The sequence below is a fragment of the Ambystoma mexicanum genome, chromosome 4p, assembly GCF_040938575.1.
Source record: "Ambystoma mexicanum isolate Mex_15411 chromosome 4p, UKY_AmexF1_1, whole genome shotgun sequence".
NCBI lineage: Eukaryota > Metazoa > Chordata > Amphibia > Caudata > Ambystomatidae > Ambystoma > Ambystoma mexicanum.
In genome coordinates this window covers 693,871,565-693,883,971 of record NC_090927.1, presented here as the reverse complement: position 1 = coordinate 693,883,971, position 12,407 = coordinate 693,871,565, and the positions used below count along the sequence as shown (strand labels likewise).

General features: G+C 45.0%; 1 protein-coding gene across 1 annotated transcript in view; it reads left to right on the top strand.

The window, feature by feature from the left end:
- LOC138453424 (CD109 antigen-like) overlaps positions 1-12,407 on the top strand; it is a 349,776-nt gene that overhangs the window by 317,413 nt on the left and 19,956 nt on the right. The window contains exon 31 of the mRNA XM_069606257.1: positions 8,802-8,958. Coding sequence (XP_069462358.1) covers positions 8,802-8,958 — 157 coding nt within the window. The remainder of the gene's footprint in view (positions 1-8,801; positions 8,959-12,407) is intronic.

Below are 12,407 nucleotides of genomic sequence, written 5' to 3'. Positions count from 1 at the left end.
TTCATAGGGTGCGACATCTCTGTACTTGTCCTGAAATCACATTGGGCATTGGGATGGACCACATAGAGGCATAGAGAGGAGCAAATCCTCAGCCGCTGCTCCCTGTAGTGGTGGAAAAGTTTCAAACCAAAGACAGATGAAACTGGAGATATAATATAATCGATGAGGAATCTGTGGAAGAACAGTCCATCAGAAAGAACAGTAAATTGTACTCCACTGACATCATATAGGCTGCTTCATATTGCTAAAGCAAGCTCACAAAGATGGCATCTAAAATCTGACATAGAATAGCACAGATGCACAACCAAAATTATAAAGATGGTCAACAGACAAGCAAACTTGACAAAGAATCTATTCAAAAAAGTGTTGTATAAGAATTACTTCGCTCATATATGTAAATCAACTCCGAGCAAGTACTGTTCAAATTATGTTTTATAAAAGTATGATGCCATGAAAGTGTCCACTTATACAAAGAGGCTTCCATGGCAAAAAACGAAATGACTGATATCCTCAAAGATATTTCATGTAATGTAACTGTTAAATGTATGTAAAATATTAATCAACTGTTATAAGCTGTGAATGCATTTATCAAAAATTGAGACTCTAAAAGAATGGACAATTTGAACAGCACACAATGGGTCTCATTATGAGATGGCCGGCATACGCTAAAAGTGGCGGTAATACTGTTAACCGGCACTTAGGTCTGGCCAAGTACGAGTTTGCTGGACCTCAGTTCCCAGAATTACCGGTGCCGGTATTACCTCATCCGGAATTACTGGCATCGATAATACCAGCAATAAAAATATTGGATGGGCCGGAAACCTGCACCCGTAATACCGGCACCATGGTATCACCGGTAATAGCGGCAAAAGCTAGGTGGAGATACTTACACCTGAAAGCAGGTGGTAAATTCATGCAGGTGTGGGAAATGAGGCCACAGCTTCACCCAATGCACCCAGATGCACCCAATTCACCCTGGAAGAATACAAAAGGGCCATACCTTCCCCAAACACACTTCCCTACACCACCTTGCTGCCACTTATCGCAGTAAGCATTGACATGCAGCAGCTCCAGGCCAACATGGAGCTGCAGGGGCTACAAGACCACCATAGGGAACAAGAGGTAGTGGGGAGCAAGAAGAGGGGGAGGAAGGGGAGGAAATGCCATACAAGGCTTGCGTTTATACCCCATGCAACAGCCACACCAGGGACGCATGTAGAACGGATGGCACCGCAGGCATCAAGGACTGAAGCAGTTTCGTTCAGTACATTTCCCGATGACCTGTGATGCTGACCTCACGATCACCCACTGCTGTGCCCAGTTCCCAGGATCAACCCATGATGCCATGGTCCTGCGGAAAAGCACACTATGAACGTATGCAGAGGGGCATATATGCCAACTGACCTGGATATTGGGTGTGTACCATGACTCTAACCTTGCTGTACAGGTGATCTGCAATGTACAGAAAACACACAGAGATTGCCTGCCCTAACAATTTCCTATACATGCAGGACCCATACGCACACCCAACACATGACAGGCAGCAACCCACAGGAGTAGGACACAATTCATCAGTGAATGGCCAAGACATGCTTCCCAATAGGCCACCACCACACAATCTACAACAGGTACCAGAATGCAAAATCACACATCCCACATGTCAATTGAGATGCTGCTGTTACAAGCAGTGCTTCCACAGATCACTATGATGTACACCTATGTCTATCCCCCTCGCAGGAGACTCTGGATACGCACAGCTTCCATGGTTTATGACTCCTCTGAGGACCCCCCTGACGACACAAGAGGTGGCATACAACTAGGCCCAAATCCGTACTAGTGTGTCAATTGAGCAAACCTTTGGGCTGTGGAAGGTCTGCATCTGATGTCTACACTGGACAGGGGATGCGCTTATGTACAGGCTGGACAAGATGGGCCATATAGTTCTGGCATGTGCTATGTTATCTTATCTTAACGAGATTTGTAGAGCACAGAATAAGCCCAAAGGTATCTTGGCGCTAGTGAGAGAAAGGTCGATCTGATTCACAGCAGCTAAAACAGAAAGGTCTTACGTGTGCGACGAAACAAAAGGTGAGTCTTGGTGCTGAGCAAAAAGAAGGGAAGCTGATTCCAGCCTTGTGCGACAGCTACCAAGAAAGCATGCCCGTCTGAATCTTGGAGGTTGTAAAGTCCTGAGAGCGGAGACGCCTAGAGGGAATATACAGAACAAATTTGTTCTGAAGGAATTCAGCACCAATTCCGTAGACAGCCCTACGCACAATACACAGTGCTTTAAACCTAACACAATGCTCGACAGGGAGCCAGTGTAGTTGCCGTAACAGCAGGGACATATGGGCACCCCGCGTAGGGCAAAGAACAGCTTTGGCAGCCGCATTTTGTAACAGCTGAAGGCGGCGCAGAAGATGTTTGGGAAGAGCCAGGTAGAGGGCATTGCAATTGTCGATGGGCCTCATTACGAGTTTGGAGGTAGCTATGGTGCTATTAGCGCCATGGCTGCCTCCAAAATCGCGTGCGGTTTGGGTTCCTTGAATGAGGAATTACCAGGTCATTCCAACGTTGGAGGACCCGGTAATTCCTCATTCAAAAAACCAATCCCCATTCCCATTTGAGTTCCCATAGGAATCAATGGGAATGGGAATGGAGCTAATAAAGGGCCCGTTAATGACAGGCCCGTTATTAGCTCCCTGATCCCCTTGCGGGACCCGTAAAGGATGTCTGGTCTGGCCAGACGTTCTGAGCGGGTCCTGCAAGGGAACCTCGTAATAGGGCGGAATGGGTTTACCGGCACCATTCCTGATGCCGGTAAACCCATTCCGCCAACCTCGTAATGAGGCCTGATGTTACTAATGACTAACGAGGAGACAACAGGAGCATGGAACTTGGCCAGGATACAGGGTAGAACTTTACACAGAGTCCGTAATTTGAAATGCGCTTTTTGACATACAAGCAAGACCTGGTAGGCCATAGACAAAGAAGCTGAGATTTTAACACCAAGGTCTTGTTGCACAACATATGCATCTGGCGCAACATTCCCCTACCCACGGATGTGGACATGCTACCCCCTGAGGAGGATGACGCAGTGGCTGTGGGTGCCGCAAATGCATGCACTGAGCATGTAGAGGCCAGGCTTAGGCGACTGGCTCACAAGCAACTTAACTTCTTTTGATTAAGTCACCAAACTGCTCTTCCCTTGCACCTTTGTAAAGTAAACTTTTTCTTTGCACTATAAACACTTGCACTCAATAAGGAATGTCCCGTCATTGCATCAAGTGAATTTGTTTTAATCTTGCAATGTGCAGCGTGTAACGTGTAACTAACATCCCCACAACAGTGTCGCCCCTCCCCAAAACAGCCACCCTCAAAATCACCTTCCCCAAAATTGCCACCCCCAAAATCACCCTCCCCAAAACACTCACCCTCAGTACACCCCTGCAGTGTCCAAATGTAATTTCCTGTCCCTCTTGGCCTTGGTTGCCTGCTCCTGCTCCTGGGCACAGTGAACGGCACCTCGGGGTGCTGGGTAGAGAGTCCTCTGTGGGGAGGTACAAAAGTCGAATTCTCAGGCATCTGGGCCTGGATGTACTGCAGGGTTAACTGAATGGCCTGGTTCAGCAACTCTACAGAGGCAGAAGAAGAATCAGTATGCTCATGCACTCTCTGCCCCAGTGTTACCATGGCTGCGGTGGCATGACTGAGTGAGTGGGCAATCCTGCGGGTGCACCCCTGCAGGCAGTCGTGCCTGGCCTGCATTTCTTGCAGCTGCTGGCCCACAAGTGAGTGGATGTCTGACTGCTGCTTTTGAATGCCATCTAGCCTTGTATGTGTTGTGGGCATGTTGGTCTCATGCGGTGTTGCTGGGCTGTGTGGGCTTTGTGGCTGGGTCGGGCTGAAGCATGGTCTAATATCGCCCATGTCATGGTCATGCTCCTCATCGTCCTCTTCAGTGGTAGGGACATGGGCCCTGCCGCGATGTGCTAATGGCTGCACTCCACGCAATGGTGATGATGGCATGCTGGCTCCCTGGGGTCTGTGTACCAATGCTGTGATGGTCAGTGTGCGCGACTACAGGCGGTGACTGTGGCATGGCTCTGGGAACTGTAGAGATAGCTGTGTCACCTGCCTCTCTGGTGGGGGGGCACTGACCATTGGCATGGGGATTGGTTCCCCCTCAAGGCTTGATGGTGTGTCCACGGCAGTGGTAGGTGCAGCAGTGGAGTTGGTGGTGGAGGTGGCAGTGGAGTTGATGCTGGTGGTGGCAGCAGCCTGGCAGCCCTGCCCTACATTTTGCTCCTGCTGGCGAGTGGTTTGGCCTGTGCAGGAGTGGGGGCAGTTGGTGTGCCTGCATTTGAGGGTCGAGTCTCTTCACTGTCCATGCACTGTGTTCCTGTTGGAAATGTAATGCCATGCTGTTAGTCATCGAGCAGACATGTCTGTGGGCTTGCATTACATTCATGTGACACTGTGTGTCCCCCAGAGTTCCAAATTTCATGTGGATCGGTTGGGTGCTATTGCTCTGATGGGTGCTCCTACATGTATGTGGTGGTGGTGCTTGCTGAGTGTGTACACAGTGCATGCATGTGCACATTCTGTTGGGCTGGCAAGGTGGGCTTTTGTCAGAGGTGTCGTATGGCATCCCTTTCTGACGTGGAAGATCCTTGCACACATGGGTGCTTCTCATGTCCATGTGCGTGCATGCACATTTTGGCTACATTGCATGTGCATTGGTATGTTTGCCCGCATCCCCTGACACGTGTGTGTGTACTCACTGGCCATTTGCTCTGCCTGCCATGTGTCTAACAGTTCCCAATGAATCTCAGGATATCGGTGCACTACAATTTATATATGTTCATTATCTGTGGGTAATCTGTGTAAAACTATTCAAACTGGTTCTACTGCTCCAGGTAAAGCTCTTGCGACTCAAAAACTAAGAGCTAAGAACATAATTATCGAATTACCTCAGAATAACTCTGATCGAGGGGTTAGCCTCTTTAGTAAATTCGTTCACACAACTCTTAAGAAAAAAATACAAATTAAAATTTATGAAGATAAGTAATGAAAAAGTAAATCCAATCAATTTGTTGTAAAGACGTTGTATATTTTTATACATGTACTTATTGAGTATTTACATCAAACAAATAGTCAGTGAATTGCATCATTCACTGATTATAGTATTCCCATTCTTAATAGGTTTGTACAGAAGAAGACATTTTCATTTCAAAGAAAGCGTATACATCATCAACATAGTGCAGTAACATTTATCTATTCATCTATCTGAATTTCTACTACAATCAAATGTATCGATGAAGTGAATATAGCCAATATTTTCACACTATGCGTTTCGGGATTCTCTGACCCCTTCTTCAGGTGTAGATGTTACTGATGGTTCATAACTGTCAAACACATTAAAAGAACAGTGTAACTGTGTATTCCCCAAAGTAAACACTTATGAACATATTATGATGATGTTGTCAATTGACTGACCTTTTTGGACAACAATGGCTCGACTCCTTGTGCAATTATTTGGATGGCTCTGAATTCAAGAGTCCCCCTGATCTGGAAGACATACCAAATAATACTAATGTATAATGCTTTTTACCTAGCATATAATCTGTCATGGTAAAGATTTATGAAACTCACAAAATATATAGCAAAATTTCACATACTTTTCTGAGTGATAATGTTGTCCAAGTGGTTGCATACGTGCAATAGATGGAGCGGTCTGTTTTTCCTCATGTGGTAAATCTATAAAAACATATAGTGCACATTTAGTAAAAGGATAGCCTGGTTACAATTCTCTGACTCATGTATAAAAGAGAATTAATATATCCCTTTCTCCTTTTCTCTACTCATAGGCTTCGTTACAAAATGTTGGCCAATCTGGCCTCCCGATGTATGTTCCCAGGCTTTCAGGGCTGGGCCTGTGGAGTGATGTCATTTTCTTCATTCCCACTAGTAAAGGTGTCCTCGCCCACGCCTGCCATTGCCCCTCCTACCGCAATCCCCAAATGCATTTGGGCCACGAGTGCTCCTCGAGCACTCTGCTCCGCTGCCCGTCAGAGTAAGCTGCTAGTGCACCCCTCATTATGCTCTACATATTTTTAATGAGGTATGGAGCATTTGACAATGGTCGCACAGGGCACATGGGTTGCCATCGCTACTGGGGTTTCTGATGTTACATTCCTTTTTATGTTTTCAGTCTTTCTCTTATCGAGGGCCAGGTGTTATTTGTGGTAGGTTTGTGAAAATGCCATGAGACACTACAATACTTCAACCCCCTCCTCTCGCACTCTGGGATGGGCTTCAACAGATAGCCCCACGACATGCCTGCCTGCTTTCTGGTGTGGCAAAGCATCTGGATGGTAGAGAGAGGAGTCCAGCAATAATCACCCATTGGAAAAGTTGAGAGAAGTTTCCAAGAAAAATAAGGGCTTTAATGCATGTGTGTAAAGAGAGAGAGAGAGAGAGAGAGAGAGAGAGAGAGAGAGAGAGAGAGAGAGAGAGAGAGAGAGAGAGAGAGAGAGAGAGAGAGAGAGAGAGAGAGAGAGAGAGAGAGAGAGAGAGATTGGTTGCATGCATTTTGTTAAGAGAGGAGGCAGCACCTGACCCATACATGTACTTCACATTATCCCACTATCCAGCTGCTGTCATTCCTTCCACCCCTGCACTTAACACTTGCATGTATTTGGGCAAAGGCAGCATGAGAAAGTGTTGTGTAAGGCAATGCTGTCATACAATGTAGACACAGGCCGCATTAACCTTTGTGTTACAATGGCCTTGTTGGCACACGTTGTGAGGAACATCCTGAGTGTTTTTAAAGTGTGCTTGCTTGCATGTATGTTGGCACAGAAAACACTACAACATGTTTTACAGGATCCTGCTGGCATATATTGTAGAGCAAGGGATTATGAACATGTGGTCTGCATTTGCAGTGGCAGTGCTGCAATATATTGTGGTCATAGGAAACGTTTTACAATCTTCCTCATATCAATCACTTGGGGTTTTCTCACCCTCACTGGCATTTCTTTCCTCGTGCTTTTACTACCTATTCTCTTTTGCCGTCATTGCTTCCCGCTTGCACAGTCATTGGCAATGACTCATTGCTCCCCTTTGTCCTGTCATTCTTTTGTCATTACATTGTAATTCCTTTGTGTTTGTGCTTTCATTCTTTCCCCATACACTCTTATTCCTTCCCCTTTGTGATGTCATACCTTAGCCCCTTTTGCTGTCATTACTACCCTCTTGTAATGCAACTCCTTCCACATAGTGCTGTCATTCCCCCCTTGTGTTGTGATTCCTCCCCCTCCTGTGATGCCATTCCATGCTTCAAATGGTGTACAAAGGGTATAGAGTATTTTGCCGGTGGGAGTTTTTTTCGATGTATTTGTTTATGAAAAATATACATTGAAAAAACGAATCGAAAAATGTAGGGGGAAGGGAATTAAAGGTTGGTGTAGGAAAACAAATGTAGGGAAGGGAAGGCTTAGGTGAAACCCCCCAAATATATATATAATATATATAAAAAAGACAAATCGATGAGTTTTTTCAATGTAAAGTTTTCATGTAAAAGTACATTGAAAAACTCCAGTCGGCAAAGGAACATAGAACTGTACAAAGTTCCTATGCACACTTTCTGACCCAGCATCCATCTATTGGATTTTTTTAATTTCCCCTGGTGCTGTCATGCCTCCCTGCACCGTCCTGCGCCCGCCCCCCCCAGGGCTGTCATGACTCCCATCTTCCCATCTGGTACTGTAATTCGTTCCTCCACCCTTTTGTGCTATAATGCATTCCTCTCCCGCTCTGCCATTCCTCTTTTCCCCCGCCACACAAAATATAAAATGCAATAAACAAGTACAAATGCCAAAACTATTAGCTTTGCAAATGCTTCTTTAGTTTTGTGAGTTTTCCAAAACATGTAGCTGGTTTTCCATTGGTCAGTGGAGGTAACCTTCACGACAGTTCACTTGCATTAAGATAATGTAAATGACATGCGTTTAACCTGGTCTAAACCCAGAGCTTTGCCACCTAACCAGAACATGAGTTCTTGTTTTGTGCATTTAGCCTTTTAGTAGTACAGCATGCTGCTGAGTACAATTATAGAACAAGTAGAGGTCAGTAAGCAGGCCACGCCAACCAGCATTGCGGGGCTTGAAGAAAAGTAGGTGGACTAAATCGTAAGGTGATTATTTTTTGAAACCTAAGATGTGAATCATAATTTTCTGACTCCAAAACTCTCTATCTTCGGAACATGATGATCATGAAGAGCTTCCTCCAAAGCTACATTTTGATCTCTGCATATTGTCACGTTATTTACAGTGACGACAATCAATACTGCTAGATATTCGTCTGTGAGGATGGTAACTGCCTTAAATAGTAGTATTGGCGGCCTCCAATAACAACAGTAATATTAGCACAGGAATTGGCCAGTGCAGCTGGCCCCATTCTCGCTTCTTGCTTTTAGCCCTTACTGTGAGGATCATGTTTAAAGCCTTGAGGGAAGTTTTATCTTCTGAGATAGACCTATACCAGTGGCTACACTGCAGTCTGAGGAGTCTGAATGCATGCTCACTTCTACATTCCAATGAAGTTCATCAATTCTCCACCACATTCTTCTCTCCGAAGCAACCAGGAAACTCTTTCTGCTCAACAGCAGAGTTCATCTTGTTAATAATTTCTCACCTCTGAGACATTATGTTCATGTATGTCTTGCGCTTTGCGTCTTTACTATAGAATAGATGTATGGTATGATCTTATTAATAACACATGTATATTTTTTCATGCAGTTATATACCATCAAAGTACGCTAACGAGAGTGGAATGGCTTTAATGCAAGTGGATTACCTGAGCGGCTTCTCGCTGGATCCATCGGTCTCTATACAGAATGATCTGCTTAAAAAGGTTGAGCCAGAGGATGGCAAAGTAAACCTTTATTTTGATACGGTAAGTTTATTTTCTATGAAACCCTTCCGCTGTGGTTGGTAGTGGTATTGTTGTTGGAACGGACACGTCTTTTTACATACATTTTTTTGTTATTGTTTACCAATACTATTACTGTATTGATAAGGCTGTTTATGCATGTTTGTCTTCTTTTTTACAGAAGAACTTTTCTTGAAATGTCTGCCTTCTTTTACACTTTTGACTTGAGCATTGCATTGTAGTTTCTAAATGTGCTGTCATTTGCATGAGTAAATATACTTTATATTAGCCATGTTGCTAATGACATTACTTTCTATTTACTCCAAGTCAACATACAGGGAACGTACAAAGGGAATGTGAGATCAGACACAAAAGAACTGGTAGTGTAAATGGTTAATATACTAATTCTCATTAGTGTTGTTGTCTAGTGGCATATCCCACCGGTAGCTAATTCATGCGGGTACCTAATGGGGGGCAGAGACCAACTGTGCTCTTCTCTGTGAATGCTCCACATTCTGCTAATTAAGTGAAGTTGGATGAGGACAACCATGTGCAGTTCCGGAAGCACCTTAAGACCTTCATCTTTGCTTCTGCCTTCGCTCCTTCGCTCCTCCTCTCCCCTTCTGATCTGTCTGTCGCGGCATAGTGCACCTGGTTACCCTGACTTTCGTGCCCAGGTACCTGCTCACCCTGACAACAACCCACCCACCCACACTACCTCCTGGCAATCCCTTGCACAGGGGTCTGTATCTGCAACCCTAAAGTCCACCCGCCTCTTTTTTTCTGCACTTACCAGACACACCCTGTCTGTTGCATTTATCCTAACACTTGCCACTAGCTAGCTGCACTACCACGGTCTGTTGCTTTTATTTATTTATTATTTATTTTTAATCCTTTGCTAGCATGAAGTTGTTTGAAGATTGCCCTCCAGCGGAACCTGGGAATTATGCTTAGGATATATATTGTACCCCTTCCCAGAGCTGAAACGGGAAAATTACAGGAATCTTAGTAAACTTGACTTCTCATTCATGGATGGCACAGGAAGCCGAGATCATAATTCACTCCGTCTGCAAGTGCTATGCACCCGGGACAAGCATTATGCTGAATGCTGCATCTACCTGCTATGGAAGGGCACTGCATGCTGGAACCCTGCTCAAGATGCAAGAACTAAAACAATACTTGTTTACCCCCTTCACAGAGCCGCACAAACTCCCTGCATATCCATTTGAAAAACTTGGCATTGTGTCTCTTAGTTTGTTATTCAATGCCACTTGTCCCTTTAATTCCTTGGCACTCCTGGAATATTACCCTATGACAGATGCAATCCCATGTGCAGCTTGTGACAAAATGTGAATATGTGCCCTTTTCAGTGCAAGTGTTTTTTCACCTTCACATTTGGGCAGTTTAAGGGTTAAGTGGTGCATGCAAGGTGTGACTACAGAAATGGGACAAATGTTGAAACAGTCCCTAGCGAGAAAATCATGAAAAATCAGAGAATGTCCTTCCTCCGGCATCAATGTTAACCACTTTATAAGTTCCTCCTTTGCAGACTTTGACACACTTTTCTGCCCTGAAGTAGCTGCTCAGACCTCTTCCCACAAATGTTCATGAAATGAAATCAGAAACTTTATGTTGAAAAATGGTTCCTCCAAAACCTTAAGGCTCATTTCTCAAAATAAGAAAATCTCTCTCCAAAAATACAAGTTAAAACTTTTTCCACCTAGGATGTTACAGAGCAGTGGTGTGTCAAACGGGAAATACAGACTAGAGCTCAGAAATCTTCAAAACAAAGAACCCCCACAGCAGCCCCCCCACACCACCTACATTCCTACCCATTATTATTCCGACAATTTCACAACCAGAAAACCCTCATAAACATCTTGTCACCTCAGTTCCTACCTCAAAATCCATCTTTATGGGATCATTTGCCACCACTCAGCCACCAGCCTTGCACAACTTCTCTTTTCTTTTCTTTTCTTCCATCAATTTGATGACCTCTCTTTTGATTCTACAGCAAGAATCTTCAAATACGTTCAGGCTCCAAGCTCTACCAGTTCCTGAACATTTTGATCAACTCCCTCATCTCCAGTATTTTTCACCTCTCCTGAAAAGTAGGTGTATTTGCCACTCTCTTGAAAAACCAGGCTGTACAGTTCAGATATTCCCAACTGCAAACCTCATCTATCTTTCCATTCCCTATTATACTGCTTGAATGGGCTGCCTGTGAACAGCTGCAGTATCACTATGAGATAAACTCCATCCTCAAAGCTGACCAAACAGACTTCGACCCAGCAGAGATAGTGTTTTTCTGTTGGACGGCCCAAGCATGACTGCAGACATTCATGGTGTCAATGCACTGATCCGCCTGGATTTACTGGCTGCCTTTGACACTGTCTTCCTCTCCTCTAGATCTTCCAATTCATGCTTAGTTATTAGCCTGCTGCTATGCTGTGGCTCCCTTCTTTTCTAAAAAATGAAGCCAAAGTACCATGCTCTCTTTCTCCTCTGTCCTTTTCCTCATTACCTCATGAATCCCAAAGTGCTCAAGAGATGTGTTCTATGGGGTGGGTGGAGTTTTGAGGCCATCATTCATGATATCAATGAAGCTTCCCAACAGATTTTGCAGTCACGTCTGGATACAGCTGACTGCGTTGGGGGAGCTAAACCTACTGGCTCAGTGGTCAGTTGACATTCCATGACGAGGACTTGAGGGTTCACACAGAATGTACAGGCAAAGCTCCTGGATATGCCCTTTCATGGACATAACCTCTACGTGACGAAGCCGACGACCACTTGCAGAGGTTCCAATCCTCTAAAGTGACCACCAAATATTTGGGTCTGGCTGTACAACAACCCTCCACTCCATCCAGCAGAGGTTACATTTTTTACCCTGCACCTCCTTTGCCCAGCGTGGGAGAGGTCAGGCTCCCCCAGATCAGCAGCAAACACTTAGTCCACAGAGGTTGAGGTAGAAGATGTCGGAGAGGCAGAATATCTGCATCCTCAGTGGCCTCGCTGCCCAGGTACAAAACCCCTGTGATTGGGACTTCTTCCACAAGTCCCCAGTTGGGGGGAGAATTTCCCAGTTCGGAGTAGAATGGTCCTGTACCACGTCCGACGCTTAGGCTTTACACGTCATTCATCAGGGTTATTATCTCCCTTTCATTTATCATCACCATCCTCCTTCCAATCTTGTCTCTGCACCACCGCCTTCTGGAGGAAGACGGTCAGCTTCTGTCAAAGGGTGCGATCAAACTTGTGCCACGCTTAGAGCAAGGCAACGGATGGGACTCGACTTACATTCTATTTCTGAAGAAGAATGGTGGCTTGGATTTGAGACTTATGAATCTGTACCTGCACACAGACAAAATTCAAGATGAACGCTCAGCTCATGCAGTCGTTAGACCTACAGGACTGATTGGTTTCACTGGATCTTCAGGATGCCTACTTCCATGTGTCAATCCATGGTAAGC